Genomic DNA, 22162 nt, shown 5'->3' with positions numbered 1-22162 from the left:
GATCAAGAAGGATTACAGGAACTCCAGAAAATGGCTTTTAAGGTTTGAGGAAAAGGTTTATACTGCTGCCACAAGCCAGGTACTTCCATGACTCTTGGTGTCCTAATTTTTTCATGGTTCATGTAAGCAACTTTGAATTAACATATATAATACATACAAATGGGTATTGATTGCTTGTCTATGTAATCTAAATTTGGGTGGATCTCTGTTTGTAGTCGGATTATCTGCGGAAAATTTCTGTGAAAATGCTAACCATGGATAGATCAAGTCTCAGAACACAATGGCCAACTCCTTGCAATTCAACTCTGCTGGAAATAGCAACACAACCCCGATCCATGTAAAAACACCAACAAATGATGTTCTCCTATTTCATGCAACTCTAGACTGGAATTCTTTTGCTGTGTCTTGTATTTAGTTCTCAGGCAAAGGATTGAACACTTGGTCTTCTATCAACAAAACAAAAAGAAAAATATGTATTGCCTGCTTAATTTCTAAACCCTACTAACAGAATAGAAATCAAATAAATTAACCTTGTTAGCAGCTTTTTCACCTCACACGAAATAGATGTGCAGACCACCAATTTTTTTTTTCTTTTCCTGTTTTAGGATTAGAATCATGCCGTTATTTCAGAGAAGTCTAATCCATTTTATACTAGTAGAATCTAGGATATATGTCTGTAATTATGGAAAAAGAAGTAAACTAAACTCAGAAGTTGGTAAAATCCAAGGTACAACTCTTGTTCAAGGCAAGCACTCGACTTTGTTTTGGTTGCTTACACCTCAGATTTTTTTTTTCTGATGCCCAGTTCAGTCCATGGTGATCTAATCCTTTGGATGATTTAATTTTGGTCTTAATTCAAAAATTCTTGCACTTTCCACTTTTATCTGGTTTTGCAATTCAACTTTGTTGGATATTAGGATCTATAATGAGAGGCCTCCTCAAGGTGGAGAACCCTCAATGCACAATGTCGATTGGAGAGTCAATTGCTGCCAGATTCACATGAAATAATAGCCAAAAGAATGTAAGTATGTCTGTCCTAAAAGAAAGAAAAGTTAGGAATTCATAAAGTGTACTGGTTGTCTCATCAGCAGAAGATTTGTGTTCTTACTGTTTGGTTCAAATATTGGTTTTCTCCAGATATTTTGGTTTGTGGTTTAGAAACTTGGTCTATTTTATTTTCTTTTCTGTTTAAACTCAGAGGCATGTTACTTGTTTCATGCCTTATATGGGTTTCTATGGAGGTGCCCAGTAATGATAGTAAGTGGCCTTGCCGTTCCATGGACTTTTGTTATGGTCGAAAAAGGGCAATCTCAGCCTTAAGTATGCTAAATGAAACAATATAGTCTAATGGATATAAGAGGCTGGTTTTTAACATGAAGGTTGATAATTGATGTCTCACAGGTATACGTGCATATTAGTTTACATAAATGTAGCTCTTGCATGTTCATCTATGTGAATGCATATAGAAATGCCTGGGAATCTACTGAAGCTAACAAGCTTGAATACTATATAACCAAGTTTTAACGCTCGATAAGACATGCATAATATATTACACATATGCAGGGTCATGCGGATGTACTGAAGTTGCCAACCTTGATGATTTATAATTTCTGTGAATAGAAGTTGCCTTCTGGCCTAATACGGACACTAAAGCTATTCTATCTGCTGGTTTCATATTTTTCTTTCAGGACAATTTAGTTCATTGAAATCTGTTTTCTTCACTGCGTTTCTACTTTCTTAGTTAAGGAAATCCATCTCCATGCTTTCATGGTCTATTAGACTATAACTAACTAGCAACTAAAACGTACTGCATGTAAAGAACTGAGACGTTTAAGAGGCATATATCTTCCCTTCTCGAATCTAGAGGGTTTACTTGAAATTAGGAGTGTGGCTGTAAGATTTGAGGAAAAGGTGTATGCTGCTGCATCAAGCCAGGTACTTCCGTAACTCTTGGTGCCCTAATTGTCCATGATAGTTATATCTTACTTGCACAGTGTGGTATTCTTTATTTTCCAACATCCTTTATATAGATTCTAGTTTCCTCTGTATCTCTTTTTCAGTAGGATTATTACGAAAAATATCTAGAAGTCATGGAAGAACTGTTCAGGTGGTGTCAAAAGGAAAAAAGGAAACATTTGATTAAACAATGGAAATAAAAGCCCAGCCTATGCAGAAGCCCACTAGGGGTACAACAGAAAACAAAATACAACCTTTAATTAGTGCTAAATCCACAAGAAAAGTCCCTGGTCCAGTTCTTTATACAAATGCAGGATTCGTCTGCAATTATAGAAATGAAGTAAAGGTGACCAAGAAGTTAGTAAAGTGCACAGCAGAGTTCTACTTCTTCATTTGATTCAGTTAACCTGTGTCTTCCTCCACCTCTCTGAAGGTAATAATCATTTCAACAACCCAAAGTTTCTTTCAGTCTTGATGATCCAAGTATTGGGATGATTTGATGTAATCTTGGTTCTGACTATTGTTGCAGTTTTTATCTGGTTTTGCAATTCATCTTTGTTGTTTTGTTTGTTAGATTCAGTGATCAGTGGCCTCCACAGGGTGGAGAAGCCTTGAATGGCTCCGGCAATTGGAGAATCTACTTGATGCCAGATTCAAGGCAAAGAATTGTCAGAAGATGTAAGTATGTTTGGAAAGTAAGAACGTAAGAAATACATTGTTCGTTAAGAATTCAATGTTGCTGTTAAGAATCTCTATGCCCTTTGTGTCATTAACTTATTACATGTGATGATTGGATGTACTGATTAGGCATCTCAGTTTCTATGATACTAAGAGGAATTAGATGAAACTAGAGGAAATAGTTGTGAGGTTTGAGAAAAAGATTCATACTGCTGCTTCCTAAATTTTCCATGTTAAACATAAGAGTACTCTAATGTGCACATATACATTACACTTGTATATTGTTTCTTTTTTACTTTTCATCTCTCTATGTCAAGGATAATGGCAAACTAGGTTTTCAATGGATCTGTTATTCTAAAAGCATGTTACTTTGTTCATGCCGTAAGTGTTTATGTGGGAAGTAACCAGTAATAGTAGAAGATCGATGGTTCCCTTTCAGTAGCTTTTTATATCAGAGACAGTTACAGGGAAATCTCAATTGATTTCAATTAAAGAGGCACTAACTGAAAGAGTGCAGCTTGAGGGATATGATGGATATATAGCAGAAAATGAGTGGTTGTTGAACAAACTCAAATGATTCATATTCAAGTGGATGTATTGAAAATACCAACTGAAAGAGTGCAGCTTGAGGGATATGATGAATTATATATCAGTCATTGCCCTTTTTCTGAGTCTACAAATTGTTATCAACTGCTTATTCCTTCTGTTCTGCTATGGAAATTAAAGCTAAAAGAGGTCATGGTTATTATCTTCTCCATTCTGGTTTCCGTACTTTTCTTTTTAGACAATTTGGGCCATTGATGTCTATATTCTTCAGTCTAAATTTTTTGTTAAGAACTCCATCTCCGTTGATTTTTATGGTCATTGATTTTTATGGGATATTGCATGTAAAGAACTGATGTGTTGAAGAGGCATCTTCCCTTCTCTGGCCAAGAGGGGTTACTTGAACGGCAGAGAATTGCTGCAAGGTTCGAGGATAAGTTGTATGCTACTGCATCAAGCCAGGTGCTTCCATAACTCTTGGGATCCTAATAATTGTATGCTACTTATATATGTATTTCACTTGCATAGTGTGCTACTGTTTGTTTTTCAACTCTCCTTGTATTGAAGATGTATTATAGCTTCATATATAATCTTACTTTTGTGCGGATCTCTTTTTCCAGTCAGATTATCTACGAAAAATTTCTCTGAAGTTGCTTGCCATTGAGACCTCGGGAGTTGCAACAAGTCCCCCCTCCAACCTGAAATGGCATCGTGCCCTTGCTTTTGAAAGAGACTAATGCAAGTTCTGTAACTTGTCCTATTTGAAGTTGATAATATTACTGTTCTTGTGAAATAAGAAGAAAACTCGGAGCTTCTGAAACTGGAGTGATTATTGTATAATAGCACGAAACAATTCCTTAGCGGTTTGTAATATCTCTGAATATTGAAGTACTTTAGAGCTACATGCAAACACGTACTTGTATCCTTATAGATATAAACTCCGATTGTTCATATTATGCCACCAAAAGCTGAGAATCATCAGAATTAACTGTGAGTATTGATGCATTGTACTGGAATTATGTATGCATTAACAGTACAAATGTAGGACTGTACAGATAGATTGCAGTAAAAGTGATCATGCTTTGCACTAGGGAATGACTCAATTGTGACATTCCTCTCAGGCCTCAGTTTCTATCGAAACATAATAGAAATCTTAACACTGAAATTATTTGTATTCTGACTATAATTTTTGCCAGACTTAAATTACACTCTCTGTTCTTTAGTTGCTCTTGTGCAGCTCTGGGACCTTGTAACATGAGACTTCAGTGGTTGTCTTTGCAGTAGAGAAAATTGGTTTTACCATGTGTTTTACTGGAAACTTAGACTCTTTCTTCATTTCTTTAACTTTGTGACCTGGAAGAAAGTTACTTGTTACCCTTCTAGTAGCTACTTATAGCAGAGATGGTTTTGTCACAACTTTGCATTTGGCTCTGCCGTAGTTTGTGATAACCTGAACGCCGAGATGTAGAAGGCACTAGTTAGCAATGAGTTTGAATATGAAGGCGCCAATTGGAATTCAGAAGAATACTGTTTGAAAGATATGGTGGATATATTATCAGCGCATGTCTAAATGGAAATATTGTAGTTAAATTATGCCTTCTGGTCTGATATGTACCTAGTGACTGCTGATGTCTGGTTACATTAGGTGGGAACTTTAACATTATTATAAGACAGTTTATTTCACTTTGAATTCACCTTCATGGTTAATATGTAACACAATTACTACGTCTGTTGCATATAAAGAATTGATGTGTCAAAGAGGATCCCCTCCCAGTCATATGGGATTACCAGAACTCCAGAGAATCGCTGCAACGTTTGAGGAAAAAATATATGCTGTTGCCTCAAGCCAGGAACATCAAAAGCTCTGCTACAAGTTCTAATATTTCTTCTGAGGAAAAGATACATTACAAATGCAACTGCCTTACATAGAGATTGCTCACTTTTCATCAACTCTCTTTGTATTATGGGGATATTTGGCTATTACATCTAAGCTTTTTTGCATTTGCATCTCTTTTTCCAGTCGGATTATCTACGAAAAATTTCTCTGAAGATGCTCAACTGGAACACCAAACCTCATTCTCCCTCTAACCTGAAACGGCATTGTGTGATTTGTGTCCTTGCTTTTGGTATCTTGGAGCAATCTGCAAGTGATGTCCATAATGGATCAATTATATCAATTTCAAGTCCAAGGAAAAGATCATAACAAGGAACCAAGTATTTCAACTGAACTGCAAGCGATGTTGACATTACTACAGCTCTAATCAGGAGAAGGAAAGTTGTAACAAACCAACCATTATGATGCTATTACATATAAAATAGAGTAAAGCAGAATGCATTTCTTCCATTATTTTGGACAATTTCATCTAAAAGTTCATGGGAGTAACTTTCCAGTAATAGTACTTCACTAAAGCTTCTTTGTACTTTACCCAAGTTCTATATTTCAACCACATCTATCCCTGCTCACCCTCTAGTCTGCAAAAACTTGGGTTGACAAAACTGAGTGGTAAGTCCTAATGGTAAGTACAATCGGCAGATTACCATCACAAGCTCATATTTCCTCTTCTTTGAGGCTCGAGTGTCCTAAATCTTCCGGGCATCCATTAGAATAGTAGCAAATAGATGACATGAACTTTGCCTAAAGTTGATTAAATGCAAATGGTGAGCATATTGGAGATGTTAGGGTAGTATAATAAGGCAAAACTGATTGTGATGCAATCGATCACCAATCATTTTTTGCAGTTGTGAGTCATAAGTGACAGATCAATATTATTTTTGACCAATCTATTCTGATCCAAAAGGACATGCTTATTACCCCACGATTCAACCCACTTTCTGAACTCAATAAATGACATAGATTGAGATTTATGAATAGTTCACCAAAACAGTGCAAAACCTTGCCAGTAAAAACAAAGACAATAAAGGATACTGGATGCCAGAATGAAAATGAACAGCCAGTTCCTGTATAAATTTTGGATTAAGAGAAAATTGATTAAAAGCACAATGTATACTAAAACATATACTGCCAACTAGTAGCCATGATTGTTCAAATTACTTGAAAACATCAGCAAGATTTATTGAATCACTGTTCAAAGCCTGTCTTTGAAAAAAGGAAAACAAATTGTGACCTTGCAACAGCTGGGTATAGTATACACTAGTCATGAACTGCATCCCTCATCTTTTGAATTGCTTGAGTTATAAAAACTGCCACGGATTGCTCAAGAACTATTAAAAAGCGGCAAAAATAATTCTTGAACATCAGAAAAGGAGCTTTAGAAACAACAGTGGGGACATGAAGGCATATATGATACATAATACAACTACCACTAACAAAGGGATTGTTCCAGCAAAAAACTGCACAGGGAATTATTACATTTTCCTAAAGGCATAGACAAAGGAGATCAAAAATGTTGGCTGAAAGTAATTGCTAAATTTAGTGACGTTTATAATTCTGTGAACATGACAAATGAAGCAAAATGTCATAAAAGCATTCAACACAGCATGGAGGGACATTGAACTGAAATTTGTTATTCTTTTATTGATTGCTTCCTTTGATTCAGGGAACAGCAAGGTCTAATACCTCATTTTCCTTCTGTGGATCCTATTTCAATGGGAACTTGATGAATACAAGAAGAATAACATATGTAGACTAGTAACAGGTTAAGAATTTACTGAATGCCTCGCTGTCAACTATGTAGACTAGGATTGAACCTCCTGCTGTTAGGTAAGTGGGAGTACATATATACGATTAAAGAGGGAAGTTTTGTTACATACCCGGATTCAGACAAGACCCAAAATTGATATTTGAATATGCCTCTAAAAGGTCTCCATACAACTCCCAAAAAACCCTCCCATCCCTGTCAGGTTCAAGTTTACCAATCAAGCAAGCTTGCAGGTTGAGTTCTAAGAGTTAACTTAAGCCAACTTGTTCAAACTTCTGAATCTACACAAATACATACCATCAATACCCTGAAATTTGTAAGCATTTATCAACAGAAAACTGCATCATATACGGAAAAGAAACTAGCACTGCAGAAAACTGAGAAGCTGCTATAAAGCCTTCTTAAAACAGTAACAAGCAAGAAAAAAAGGTGGCTAGCTACCATGGCACACCAAAAGAATCAAATGGAAATCATGATTTAAAGCCCAAATAACTGCAAGGTATAGGCTTTCTCTTCTGAGAAGCATATACTTAACTGCACAGTGGCTGCCTAGATTTAAGAACATTCAAAGAAATCTAAGGTCATAACTCGTAACTGTAGTTGCATATACTAAGGCCAAGACCAATAACAAACTACGAAACTGGCAGGAGCAAATCCTAATCTGGCAGCACAGAGTCTAATTTCCAATCTATAATTCTAAATCTAATCAACTGAAATAAAAACAGCAATTGAAATGGGAGCAGTGAAGAAATTGACATACCTGAGCTTAATAGAGTACAAATCAACTATATCATGAACCTTTAAACAGCGGCAGCAAAGCTGGATCTACAATATCCTTTGACAATAAACCAACTATCAATTCCATAGTTGAAGCATCTGCAGAGAAACCCAACTCCACCATTTCTTGAATAAATTTCATGGCCCATGATGTTTTACTGTTATTTAACAACCCTCGAATAATGGTGTTATAGGTGCAACCATCTGGAGAACAGCCTTTCCCTCCCATTTCTCTCAGCAACTTTTCTGCTTCAATTACTAAGCCATGATGACAAAGTCCATGAATATAGTGTATGCTCTCACATCTTGCACAAACCTTCAATAACAAGAGTGTAAACTACAATATCAAGTTCTATTTTGTTGGCTTCCATCTCTCTAAGCAATTCTACTGCTGTAGAAAGTTGCTGGTTGTTACACAGGCCATCAAGTATCACAGCATAAGTTTCAACATCCGGAAGCTGGCCACAACCTAGCATCTCAGAGAACAACTTTTCTGCTTCTTGTAGTCTCCCCGCTTTGCAAAAACCATCAATAAGAGTGCTAAAGTCATTGTATCTGGAACTAGTTCCATACAATGCATTTCCTTGAAAATCTTGTAAGCCTTATTGATATTTCTAGCCTTGCAATATCCATTTATCAATATGCTATAACTCTGAACATCAACCATGGAGCCCTTGCTAATCATCAGATCAAAGACTTTGTTCGCTTCGTCCATTTCTCCTCGCAAACAGTAACCGTCCATAAGTGAGTTTTATGTAACCGTATCAGGCTGAATTCCTCTTTGAATCATCATGTCAACCACACCTTTGGCTTCCACAACCATCCCTTCCTTACAGAATGTATCAACCAAGACGTTGAAGGTAACGACATTTAATTTGGAAAGATACCTTTACTCGCCATTTCATTCAACAACCCCGTAGCTCGTTTCCACTGGCCTATATTGCAAACTCCTTGAATCAAAGAGGTGTAAGTAACAACGTTCGGAGCAATACCTCGACTAATCATTTCTGCGAAGAGGTTCAACGCTTCATCAATTAGTGTATCCTTGCAAAGACTGTGAATGATGGTGCTATAGGTAAATATGTCAGGCTCGCATCCTCTTTCTTCCATCTTCCCAAGTAACTGAATAGCTGCAGTGTTGTTTCCTATCATGCGAAAGCCTTTTATTATTGCGGTGACAGTAAACACATCCGGCTTACAATGACCTGCCTCCACCATTAATTTCCGGAACAGTAGAGCAGCCTCATCCACTCTATTTTGGAGAACAAAGCCGTTGATCAGAGTGTTGAAGGTAATGACATTTGGTTGAAGGCCCCATTTGAATAATTTATCCAGGACAGATAAGCTAACCCCATCTGATTCAAACGGCAGTAGCAATCGATGATAATAGACAGAGTATAGTCATTAGGAACAATTCCACAGAGAAGCATTTGTTTAAAGAGAGGGATGCATGGGTGCAGAATAATGTTTCAATTTGACAAGCTGACCCAATATCTGATTGAAAGGGATAGCAGAAGGCAGAGGACGGGAGTGAAGCATTTCATGGAACAACATGGAGGCATCCTCAACATTACTCACAATAATATTGGGTCGATATCCTATCTGGGTTTGTCTCGAATGAAAGAAAGCCAAGAAAATGTTGATGAGGGGAATAGCAACAAGATGAGTAGAGGGAAGACAAGAAAGCATACCTCTTTTGCGCATTATCTTCACATTCAAGAATTGATCTTTGCTAGAGCTAGAAAGGTCGCTCTCAGCTTTGTTTTTGGTACAAAAGGCTGGCACTGGTTTTGACTCTACTTCTCAGATGTTGTTGCCCTACTTCTGCTAACTAAACAGTAAAATTTACACGTAAAATTTAGTCTCTAGCCGACGTGGCACCTTAATCTTCGCAACGAATGGGTCGAGATAATTCTTGGATTTCTTTACACGTAAAATTTATGTGAGATTACCAGAACTCGAGAGAATCGCTGCAACGCTTGAGGGCTGTTGCCTCAAGCCAGGTACATCATTGAGATATATATGTTGGGTTGTGGCTTTTAAATTATTAGGTTTTAGAAACTTTCAATCCAGTTTATCATTGTAAATCTTCTCCCTCAGATTTGTAGTTGGCTTTTTTATGGGTTTTGGATTGTATGTGAACCGCAAGCTTTGTATTTTGCATATGGGAATTGAGATTGACTAACACATGCATGCATGGCAAGCTTTTTTTCCTGCTTAAACTCTTACTGTTCATATTGTGTCACAAAAAGCTAAGAATCATCTGAATTGACTGTAAGTAATGATGCATTGTCCTGGAATTATTTATGGATTAACATTACGGATTAAAGGCCGGATTAAGAAGAACTGTGCCAGCTCATCCTCCTGGTACATATTTAATTTACGCAGTTTCCAATAGAGAGTGGCTATCAACTATATACTAAAGACCTTGATTGCTCTGCATCCTATGCTTTTGCCTGCCATTTTCCATCTTCAAGTCCCCTCAAAGAACAGGTAATGTTTTCTTATTTATTCTACCTTGCTCATCAATTTTGATCTGTTGGATTCTGCAACTTCAGATTTAAGATTTTGGTACCTTTTGTTTTCCAAGTTTTCATCCTTTCTTCCTCCGATGGTAGTCAAATTTTTTTTTTTTTTTCAATTTTATGTAAATTGCAAGCTTTGTTTTTGCATATGGGAACTGAGGAATTGTGTACAGCATAAAGTCCTGCTTAAAATTGGCTTAATGATGATCATCATTCAAAGTTAATTAGCTGCTTGTGTACAAGATTTTTGCATTCTTTTTGCACTTTCCATTGAAACTTCTCAAACTTGTGTTGTTTTGTTTCGCAGATTATTGGGTTGGTTGATTTAATGGACCCCAATAATTTGTGGGGATATATGGCAATAATATCCAAGCTTTTTTGCATGTGCATCTCTTTTTCCAGTCGGATTTAAAGAACAGAGGAAGAGATTGGAATTTTCTGTTTTGATTAGATGATTGCTTTACAGTACAAAGCCTAGATTTATACAAGGACTATAGTCTATCTAAGGTAAGAAGTAATTGTTTGATTTAAGAATATATTGGATTGAAAACAGATACAAGAAACGGATAACAATCAGTAAATCAATACTCTTTGATTTAGGATCTGCCATTGATTCACAGAGTAATTGATATTGAAGCACTGATCAATGTAATGGCCCGCAAGCTGGACTATCTTTCTTGATTATCATTCCCCCGCAAGCTGAGAGGACGAGCACGAACCGGAAGCATGGATGCAAGAAATTGGAAACGCTGAGTAGATAAACCCTTGGTGAATTATTCAAAAAAAAAAAAATAAAAAAAAAACCCTTGGTAAAAATTTCAGTTGTTTGGTCATCAGTAGAAACATAGGAAACTGCCAACTCTTGTCGAACAACCTTATCCTTCACATAATGGTAATCAACTTCAATATTCTTGGTTATGGAATGGAAAACGGGATTGGAGGCCAAAGATATAGAGCTGACATTATCACACCAGATCTGGGGACATGAGAGAAATACATTAAGATCACAAAATAGAGATCGAAGCCAAGACAACTCAGCAGCTGTGTAGGCAAGCTACCAGTACTCAGCTTTAGCACTGGACCTGGAGACTGTTTTATGTTTCTTTGAGCTCCAAGAAACCAAGTTGGGACCAAGATAAACACAGAAACCACCAGTGGAATGACGATCATCCGGATCACCGGCATCTGAATAGGCAACTAACTTGTGAGAACCTGGCTGATAACTAACCCATGATTAATGGTACACTTCAAATATCGTAGGATTCTCTTGACTGCCACCCAATGAACATTAGTCGGTGAGTGCATGAATTGACACACTTGATTGACAGCATAGCAAATATCAGGACGAGTGAGAGTGAGGTACTATAAAGCCCCAACAATACTTCGATATTCAGAAGGATCCTCTAACTTGACACCATCATAGACACTAAGCTTTTTGCCAGATAAAACAGTCGTAGGATAAGGTCTAGAATCATGGAGCTTGGTCTTTTTCAACAAATCCACAATATATTTGTGTGGTGTCAGATGCAAATGATCACCATTATAAACAGCCTCAATACCAAGAAAGTAATGAACAGAGCCCAAATCTTTCATAGAAAATAAGGAGTTAAGATTATGAATGAGTTGTGATATGTGAGAAGAGTTGTTACCCGTGATCCATATGTCATCCACATAAATGAGAAGAATGATACAGATGCCTCTATTATTGAACGTGAACATAGAGTAGTCAGCCTGTGATTCCAGGAAGCCAAGTTCTTCTAAGTAATCCGAAAAGCACCGAAACCAAGCCCGAGGGGCCTGTTTTAAACCATATAAAGAATGGCGGAGCTTGCAGACATGTTGTGGGAATTTGGGATCGAAAAAGCCAATAGGTTGCTTCATATAGACATACTCATTGAGATAGCCATGGAGAAACGAATTTTGGACATCTAACTGTCTAATTGACCATCGATGACTGACTGCAAGAGAAAGAACGAGGCAAATTGTGGAGTGCTTAACAACTGGACTGAATGTTTCAGTATAATCAAGGCCCTCTTGTTGATGAAAGCCATTGGTGACTAGCTTTGCCTTATATCGCTCAATACTCCCATCTGAGCGTTTCTTGATTCGGAATACCCATTTATTAGGAAGAATATTCCTTGAGGAGGACGGTGGAACTAAGGACCTAGTACCTGCCTATTGCAATGCGTTGAACTAGTGACCCATTAATTGATTCACTCCATTCTTGATACTTTGCAGCTTGTGTATAACAAGTAGGCTCAAGAGGAAGAGCTAGGAGAGTAGAGTGCATAGCATATATGAGATTGGGCTTGCTAATTCCATGTTTGCTACGAGTCACTATGCCTCCATGATTATTCACCTGTGACACCAAAGGAGAGGATAACAATGGTGGAATCAGATTGTTAGTGGTGAGAAAGGTGGACGAAATGGGATCGATGTGGGACAAGGGTGAAGTAAGTGGTGATGCATCTGTCTGTGCAGAGGAGGGCGAATTATGAGTAGAAGTACTCTAATTTGGGAGAGAAGGGGAAGTTGGAGATTGGGAGTGTGAGGAATCACCAAAAGTGAGAACTTGGCGTTCCGGGTTGCGAGTATAAACTTGTAGAGACAGTGTGGGTGGTTGACGTTCATGGTCTGGAGGAGGAGGAACATTTGGGGCAGAAGGAGAAGGAGAGTGAGATTGACTTGGAGGAGCAGAGATACGTGGAGAAGGAGAAGCACTTAGAAAAAGAGATGGACTTGGGCCTGAGACTAGGCCAAAAATTATTATGGACTGATCTGTTAAGGGAGCAATGGAGGAGACTGAAGTGAGAGCAAGTTCGGTAAATGGAAAACTGGACTCATCAAATAACACATGACGAGACAAATAAACACGACCTGAAGATGGATAAAAACAACGATATCCTTGATGATTGAGTGAATAACCCAAGAACACACAACGTTTGGACCGCAATTGTAATTAGAAGAGTTATAGGGACGAAAATAAGGAAAACAAGCATAGCCAAAGACCTTTAAAGAGTGATATTGAGGCACACGATGAAAAAGTTTTTCATAGGGAGAGGCATAGTTAAGAACTCGGGATGGAAGACGATTAATGATATACACTGCCGTATTGAACGAGTCAACCCAATATGTGGATGGCATATGTGCATGGGCTAAAAGAGTGAGTCCAGTATCAACAATATGGCGATGCTTTCATTCGGCCAAACCGTTTTGTTCAGGGTGTTTTGGACAAGAAAATCTTTGGAAGATTCCATGAGTGGATAAATAGGATTGAAAAACATGACTCTTGTACTCACCGCCTTTATCACACTGAAGCACTTTTATAGGACGATTAAATAATTTTTCCACGTGAGTACGAAAATTGATAAATAATTAAAAGACTTCACTCTTTTGTTTCATGGGATATATCCAAGTGTATCGGGAATAGTCATCGACAAATAGTAAATAATATTTAAAACCTTGATGAGATAAAAGAGAGGAGCACCAAACATCTGAATGTATTAATTCTAATGGGAATCAAAATTTGAAACATAATATGATAATTGATAGGGAAGTTTTGTACTTTTCCCTAATGGACATGATTGACAAAAAGAGAAGGTGCTTGATCCCACTACTGGAACAGCTTTATTAGATAATACTTTAGATACTATAGCAGAAGATGCATGACCAAGGCGAAAATGCCAAGTTTCAGTTGAGACACGAGTGCCAACATAAGCCAATAAACTAGAGACTTTGGATGTTTTTGAAGAAAACCGTAATGGATAAAGGCCATTTTCACTCTTCCCGTGGTAGAGCATATTCCCCGTCTTCAGATCCTTAACACATAATTAATTAGGATAGAAGATAAAATTACAATGATTATCAATAGTGAATTTGTAGACAGAGAGAAGATTAGTAGATGCAGAGGGACAATGAAGAATATCATTGAGATGAAAGGAGGAAGAGGAAGAATGAAGCTTAGAAGAGCCAATGTGTTTAATAGACAATCCAGAATCATAATTAATTCCACCAAGATTATCAGGACCTTTATAAGTTTTAGGAGAATCAATATTACCTAGGTTAGAATTGGACCCGGTGTCTGTCAACCATGTTTCTTCAGAAGGAGAGTGATGAGCAGTCATGGCAGTGAGCCGAGAAGATGGGACACGACCCTCATAAGATAAATTGAGATGGTTGAAACAGTCAATAGCGGAGTGGCCAAGACGAGAGCATATTTGGCATTGAATACGACCAGTATTGAAAAATGAGTTACCATTGCTTGTAGTGGTAACTGGGGCTAGACCCAAGATGGAAGATCTACGAGACCCAAAGGAGCCACGAGAATGAGACAACATACCACGCCCTCTGGAATGAGCAGAACCGAAACTTGTGATTCCATGAGAATACGATCCTCCACGGTTGGACCCCCCACAGCCAGAGATGAATGAGTTCTGACCTTGTCCACGAGATTGAGAGGCATGAAGTGCATGGATACCTTCGTCAGCAGCAGGAAGAGCATATTCAGAGATGCGGCGTTCCGCACTAAACAGAAGAGCTTCAAGGGCTTCATAAGTGATAGGAGAATCACGGGCTTGAGCGGAGTTGATTGTTGTTTCATATAGGGGGCCAACATTGGACATGATAATGTTGACAAGATCTGCATCAGGAACAGGAGAACTAGTAAGGGCCAAGTTGTCTGCAATGGAATTGAGTTTGTCCAAGTAATCGGAAATAGACATAGTACCTCTAGTGATGTGAAGAAGATCGGCGCGGAGTTGAAGAACACGATGCTGGGATTGAGAAGCAAATAGGGTTACTAATGCAGTCCACATAGCTTGAGAAGAGGTGGAGCAGGCTACAGTAGAGAAGACTTTGGGGGTGAGGGAACCATTGATCCAACTTAGGACCATCTGATCTTGTAGAAGCCAAGGCTCGAAATTTTGATTGACTTGATCAGTGAGTTTACCTTCTTTGTCTTGCAGGAAGCAAGGGGGGCATGGATTGGTACAGTCAACAAAACCCCAAAGTTTTCAACTTTTCAGAATAGGAGTGATCTGAGCAAGCCATAGGGGATAGTTGGTTCGGTCAAGTTTGATTGTGAGGAAGTTGGTAATAGAAAGAGTATTTTCAGGGGTGGAGGATGAGGAGGCCATGGGACGTGGGAGTGAGAGGAAAAAAAAATTAGGCTCTTGATACCATAAAGAACAGAGGAAGAGATTGGAATTTTCTGTTTTGATCAGATGATTGCTTTACAGTACAAAGCCTAGATTTATACAAGGACTATAGTCTATCTGAGGTAAGAACTAATTGTTTGATTTACAAAATATATTGGATTGAAAGAAGATATAAGAAACAGATAACAATTAGTAAATCAATACTCTTTGATTTAGGATCTGCCATTGATGATAACCAAGAAAGATAGTCCAGCTTGCGGGTCATTGCATTGGGTTTATAAGGGTTACCTTGCCTATGAGTTTATAAGGGTTTGGGTCACTCCATCAATTGCTAATTAATTTTGGATGTGAATCTCAAATTACTTTATTATGGTATCAGAGCGGGTTAACCACGTGTGCATGCCTCATGGCCACACGGGCTCTACGTCACCCAAAGTTGTCCACGTGTATGGCTTGAAAATTCGTCACACGTGCGGGGGCGTGTTGAGAATATATACATCCCACATGAGAAAAATGGGACATTTCCTATAAGTTTATAAGGATTTGGGCCACTCCATCCATTGCCAATTGGTTTTGGATGTGAATCTCAGATTACTTTATCATCTACGAAAAATTTCTCTGAAGATGCTGCTAGTCTGGAACACCAAACCTCGTTCCCCTTCCAACCTGAAACGACATCGTGTCCTTGCTCTTGGTACAGATTAATATAATTTCTGTAACCTGCATGTCATGTAAAATAGAAAACATTATTGTACCTATGAAATAAGAAGATACTTGTGAATTTCAGAAACACTTATTCGTATCCATGTTGAGATCGATACAAACTCTGACTGCATATTACTGTACTGTACCCTATTAATTTCATGGATCGATCATCTGGATCAAAATTAATTACTTGCTCGGCACCAAATTTCGATAGAGTTATACATAAACAAGCAATTAGTTGGTTGCTTTGTACTAATGGTATACCATTATCAATAAATAAGCAATTAGTGTCATACCATTATCAATAAACAAGAAATTAGTTGACTGCTTTGTTCTAATGGTATACCATTGCTCTAAAATTACCATGACTAGGAGTGACTCATTTTTGAGTTGCAAATTTCCTCTTAGGCCACCTCCAATAAGGAGGTCTAGAGGGCCAAAGGCTATAATTTAACCCTTATTTCATCTCCAATAGCAAGTTTTAAAAGGGCCAAAGGGCCATGAAAATGTCATCGGGCTGGTGAGAGGGCTATGTTTAGCCCTTTGGCTGGCCTAGTCCAGAATTTGTGGTCCCAGTAGCAAACTCAAATGTGGAGAAAATGGGCTGCTAGAAGAAGGAGGGGGGGGGGGGGGGGCATGTGGCAGCTTTCTATTGGTTTAAATGAATAATTTGGTTATTTTATCAATTCGGTCAATGTTTTCTTAATAAATTGTTCAAGTTATGTAAAAATGTAGGGACTCGGCTTCTCTGCTTAGATTCTCTTTGCTATAATCTGCTTGGATATCATTAAGTTGGATAAATCAAGTGGTAGGTACAGAGTTGTTCAATTTGAAGAAACTCACAGCCATAATCTTGTAATACAAGAGTGTGCTCATAGTTACTTGGTCAGTGACATGGTCAGTTACGTGACCAGTTACAGTTACTTGGTCAGTTACGTGACCAGTTACAGTTACGTGACATGGTTATCAATTCAGTTCACAACTAGATCGTGAGGAGAAGGAGGAAATTGGGCGAAGTAAGCAACTTTTATTCATTACAAATTAAAGTAAACAACAACATTTATTGATGAGGATTATGACAGTATATCTAATCGGGAATCTAGGGATTTACTTGTGAAGAGGCACGTGGCACTTAAAAATCCTATCCGAAAATGTTATAAAAAATACCACATAAATACCTCATCCAAACATACACTTTAAAAAAATTAATTTTTGTCTCCAAAATTAATTTTTGTCTAAATTAAAATATTATTATAATACAATAAAATGATAAATTTGAAAAATATAATTTAAAACTATAAAATACTTGAAATGGCTAAAATTTAGCCGTTGTCTTAGTGGAGATGGTTCACTATTTCAAGAACAAAAAATAATATTTTTGAGGCTAAATTATAGCTGTGACCCTAATATAGTCATTTCCTACTGGAGATGGATGGCCTTAAGATTTAGGCCCCAGTCTGTATTGAAGCACCACGCGCGTACTGCTCAATCATCATCAACTCAACACAAGAAACCTTTGATCTAACCACTGAGTAAATATTTTCCAAACCTACTTTTACCTCAACTGCAGACTTAGTTACTCTTGTGCAACTCTAGTTAGTCTAGGAATAAACCAAAAGGACAAAAATGGGGCAGAAGTGCAGAACTGTGTCAAGTCAACTCTGACTATTTAAGTCAGCTAGTGATAAAACCAAAAGAAACCCAAATATTATCTTGTTGCTTGAGTTCACAATAAAAATTGCTGTCAAACAAGAGAAGACTTGATTCATCTGCATCCTATTCTTGTTTTCCATAGTTCCACTCAAAGAAAACGGTACTATTTTCTTATTTACTTAAGTCTTCTCGTCCATTTAATCATTGATAAGTTGGGTTCTGCCCTTTAAATTATTAGATTTTGGAAACTTTCAATCCAGTTTATCATTGAAAATCTTGTGCCTCAGATTGTAGTATACTTTTCTGGGTTTTGGATTGTATCATGTGAATTGCAAGCTTTGATTTTGCATATGGGAATTGAGATTAGCTAACATATGACAATCTTTTTTGCTGCTTAAACAGTAGCTAAATCCTTAAACACAAGCTTAAAGGATACAAAACAACCCTTTATATCATCATTCAGTGGCAATACAGGTACAATACTTTTTGGATTTTTAGTGTAATCAGTTTACATTTGAAATTGCTATCAATCTTGTGTTGTTTTGTTACACACTTACACAGTTTGTTGAGAGAGTTAAGTTTGATGGATGCCAACTATTGGAGCCCTTCTCAAGGAGGAGAACAGTCTATGTATGTAGATGATTGGAGGAGCCAATTGCTGCCAGATTTGCGGCAAGTGTTTCTTAATAAGATGTGAGTTTGTTGGATTAGCTGATTGATTTATTCACCCTGAATTGACTTTTGATGTTGAGAACTCTATGTCAATAAGATGTTGAATTTGAGTGGATTGATTTGTTCATCCTGAATTTCACTTTTGTTGTTGAAAAAATCCATGTCATTAACTTTTCAATATGTTACATGTAAAGAATGGATACATTGAAGAGGCATCTGCCTTTCTCTGGTCCAGAGGGATTACTTGAACTCCAGAAAATTGCTGCAAGGTTTGAGGAAAAGGTTTATACTGCTGCCACAAGTCAGGTAATACTTGCTTGACTCTTTGGGATCCTAATTTATCATATAATTACATTTAAACAAGCTTATACTTTTATGGATGTACATATGGCTTACTTGTTATGTGGTTTAACTTTTGTGTGAATCTCCTTGTCAAGTTGGATTATGAACGAAAAATTTCTCTGAAGATGCTCACAATGGAGACCAAGTCGCAGAACACAAGGGGCAGCTCTATACAATTCAACTCAGCCAGCAATAGCAAGAGACTCCCCGATCCTGGTAAAAACCCCGATGAAAACCAACCGTGCTCATATTTATGCAAATTTACAAGTTTCAGTTACATTTCCAACTAGTAGCTTCTTTCAGCTTTACAAATTCGATTTTGTTGTTTTTCTCACAGTAATGTGTGTTTGGTTGGATAGTTTTAATGAATACCAGTAACAATGGGTGGCCTCCTCAAGGTGGAGGACCATCTATGGACACATCAGATTGGAGTCAATTGCCGTCAGATGCACAATATGGATGGCAACAGGGAGCTCCCCAACAGCAACGGCAGCAAACCTCAAATTCTCAGCATTACTATATTTACTCGCAGCAGTTTATGTACCAGCAACAGTTACAACAACAACTCCTCCTTCAAAGTCATATTCAACTGCAACAAGAGCAGCAGCAGATTCCACTACAAAAAATTCAGTTGCAATCTTCTCAGCAATCAGCATCTGTTATGCAACCTTCGGTGGAGCCATTGCATCTCTCTGTGCAACCTTCTGAGCAATTGCCGCCAGATGCGCGACATAGAATTGTCAACAAAATGTGAGTATATCAAAAGCTAGAATTAGATAGATCAAGTTTTATTATTCTTCCATTTCTTTAACTTTGTGATCCCAAAACAAGTTACTATACTAGCTTTTTATATCATATATGTCATAGTTTAATATAAACTGAATCTCAATGAATGTAGAGAACATTATTTTGGATTCTTGAGTTCCAATATAGGGAAAGTCACTGAAAGAATACAAGTTTGAGATATATGGTGGATATATAACAAGCAGATTTTTATAGTTAAAGCATGTCTAAATGATTATCATCGGAGTTGAATTATGCAATCTGGTCCGATATGGATGATGTACTACTGACTGATGTTCTGGTCTTGTTCCATATTATTTGTACATTCTTACAGTTTCAGCATAGCTTAACCATGATTATATTCTGTTGGGATTAATCTTCATGGTCAATAACATACTGTATGTATTGCTTGCACTTGAAGAACTAATGTGTTAAAGAGGAATCCGTCCTGTGGTCAAATGGGATTACCAGAACTCGAGAGAATCGCAGCAACACTTGAGGAGAAGATATATGCCGTTGCCTCAAGCCAGGTACTTTGGTAATTCTTCGAGTTCTTCTAATCGTTCTTTCAGGAAAAGTTATAATACATTTGTTACATATAGATTGCTTACTTTTGACGAACATTAATAAAATCTTAGTTTGTTTTGTGTGTTCATCTCTTCTTTCCAGGCGGATTATCTGCGTAAAGTAAGTCTGAAGATGCTCACCATGGAGACGCAAATCACAGCTCCCCCATCCAATGACAGTTTGGAATCATTATTTGCTTCCCTGGATTTGCAGGACTAGTTTGGTTGGATGCTAGCTTTTATGTGCTTCACTTATTTTCTGTTCTGTATATGTCAGCACATTCTCATTATGCCAAATTGGCTTCTCTTTAATGAAATTATGTCGAGTGTGAGAGAAGTGATAGCCAAAAGAAAAGATCTGAAGGAAGCAATGCTATATATGACAGTATGACTCGAGTTTCTATAGTATTATTGTGTAACACAAGTGTTCACATTTTCAATTGTCATTATTTTTAGGGTTAAATACTTGTTACTCCTCAAACTTTTCCCCGAAAAACAGTTTAGTCCCTCGCATTTGAAATTAAACTGGATAAGTCCTTATTCTCTCTAATTCTCGCACAACAAGTCCACGACAGGCCCAAAATGACTATTATATCCTCACTTCCTCTTTTTATTATTTTTCTCTATTTTTTTTAATTTTTCTCTCCTTTTTTTTTCCTTTTTTATTTTCATTCTCTCTCTCTCTCTCTCTCTCTCTCCCGCCCCGTGCCTTACGACGATGGTAATTTTTCATTACCATCTAGGTACCAGAACCAGACCAGACATTGCTATAATGTCTGCTTCACCGCCGCCGCCTGTTTTGTCGTGGCTTAAAAGGAGGTCGTCTTTTCTAGGACGTTCTTGGCTTCCGGCGGCGACTGCGGGTTCGGTTTTTTTTTCTGGAACCAGGTCCAGCTGTAGAGGGACCTCCGGAATGACGACGTATTGTCGTGAGAGGAGGAGCCGGGTCGCTGCTCCAAGGCGGAGGAGTGGCGCCCCGAGACGCGGCGGATTCCCAGGTCAGTTTCGATGTTGATGACGACGTCGTTTTGGTGGGGAGTCTGGGGCTGGCTGTTCTGGTAGTGCAGGATTCTGGCGTCTTCGATTAGGAGGATGTCTTCCGGGTTGACCCGGTAGCGGCAGAGCGGGCAGGTGGAGTGGGCGTCGAGCCACGTGTCGACGCACTCCTCGACGACGGCCCGGTCTATTCCGGAGTTTTTACAGAGACCCGCCCCTCTGGGAGGTCCGGAGTCTGTGGTTCCTCCGATGACGACGAAGCTGCCGCGCTTGCAGTGCTTGGCGTAGAGGAGGAGAAGAAACATGAAGGAGAACGTATGGTAATGAAAAATTAAGGCACGGGGAGGGAGGGAGGGAGGGAGGGAGAGAGAGAGAGAGAGAGAGAGAGAGAGAGAGAGAGAGAGAGAGAGAGAATGAAAATAAAAAAGGAAAAAAGGAGAGAAAAATAATAAAAAGAGGAAGTGAGGGTATAATAGTCATTTTAGGCCTGTTGTGGACTTGTTGTGCGAGAATTAGAGAGAATAAGGACTATCCAGTTTAATTTCAAAGGTGAGGGACTAAACTGTTTTTCGGGGAAAAGTTTGAGGAGTAACAAGTATTTAACCCTTATTTTTATATTGGGGAATCATTAAATATAAAGCCAGAATGACAAAGGCCCTTCTGAATAGGGCAAACAAGTGACAGCCTCCTACTCCGAAGTACTGAACCCCCAAACCAAACCCAAAAGTTACATACCTCTTTTAAGGGCCACCCAACAAAGGGAAACTAAAACTAAGCCCAGAGTGAGTAGAAACAACAACTAGTTTTGGCCCAAAATTGGGAACTCAATTAGCTCACAAGGCCCATTTTTTCTGTCACTGAAGCCGTCGATCCCACCGCCACTAGGGTGTTCGTAATGCTCTCCGTTGTCGATTTGTTGTGCATGGAAGCTGTTCTAACAAATGGAGTTGGCTGCATTTTGTTCATAAATGAATCCTTCCATCGAAACTTCCCAAAGGATGAAAGATAAAACCTATCATTGCTTAATCCAACCCTTCAACTCAATCTCCAAGGGAGATCTTGATTTATGATTGGGGATGCAAAACACGTAGCCACTAATAAGCATCTGAATTCAAAAGTTACATATCTCAACCAAAAAACTACTTCTCTAC

The 22162-nt window shown here is 38.2% G+C and overlaps 1 protein-coding gene and 1 long non-coding RNA gene across 2 annotated transcripts; both read left to right on the top strand.

The window, feature by feature from the left end:
- The first annotated feature begins 1498 nt into the window (after window positions 1-1498).
- On the top strand, window positions 1499-4087 carry LOC133727957 (uncharacterized). Its single transcript, XR_009855470.1, has 5 exons — window positions 1499-1935; window positions 2061-2389; window positions 2531-2634; window positions 3528-3639; window positions 3798-4087. It is a non-coding gene; the product is annotated as an uncharacterized LOC133727957 (long non-coding RNA).
- Window positions 4088-17688: 13601 nt separating this feature from the next.
- On the top strand, window positions 17689-20455 carry LOC133728614 (mediator of RNA polymerase II transcription subunit 15a-like). The gene is made up of 7 exons (XM_062156037.1): window positions 17689-17812; window positions 18214-18345; window positions 18519-18630; window positions 18762-18882; window positions 19026-19416; window positions 19871-19979; window positions 20119-20455. Exons 2-7 carry the CDS (start codon window positions 18236-18238, stop codon window positions 20233-20235), a joined length of 960 nt encoding a protein of 319 aa, XP_062012021.1. The 5' UTR covers window positions 17689-17812; window positions 18214-18235; the 3' UTR covers window positions 20236-20455.
- Window positions 20456-22162: the final 1707 nt, after the last annotated feature.

The sequence above is a fragment of the Rosa rugosa genome, chromosome 2 (genome assembly GCF_958449725.1).
Source record: "Rosa rugosa chromosome 2, drRosRugo1.1, whole genome shotgun sequence".
Lineage (NCBI taxonomy): Eukaryota > Viridiplantae > Streptophyta > Magnoliopsida > Rosales > Rosaceae > Rosa > Rosa rugosa.
The sequence above is the reverse complement of the archived record's forward strand: the minus strand, read 5'-3'. Positions and strand labels throughout refer to the sequence as shown.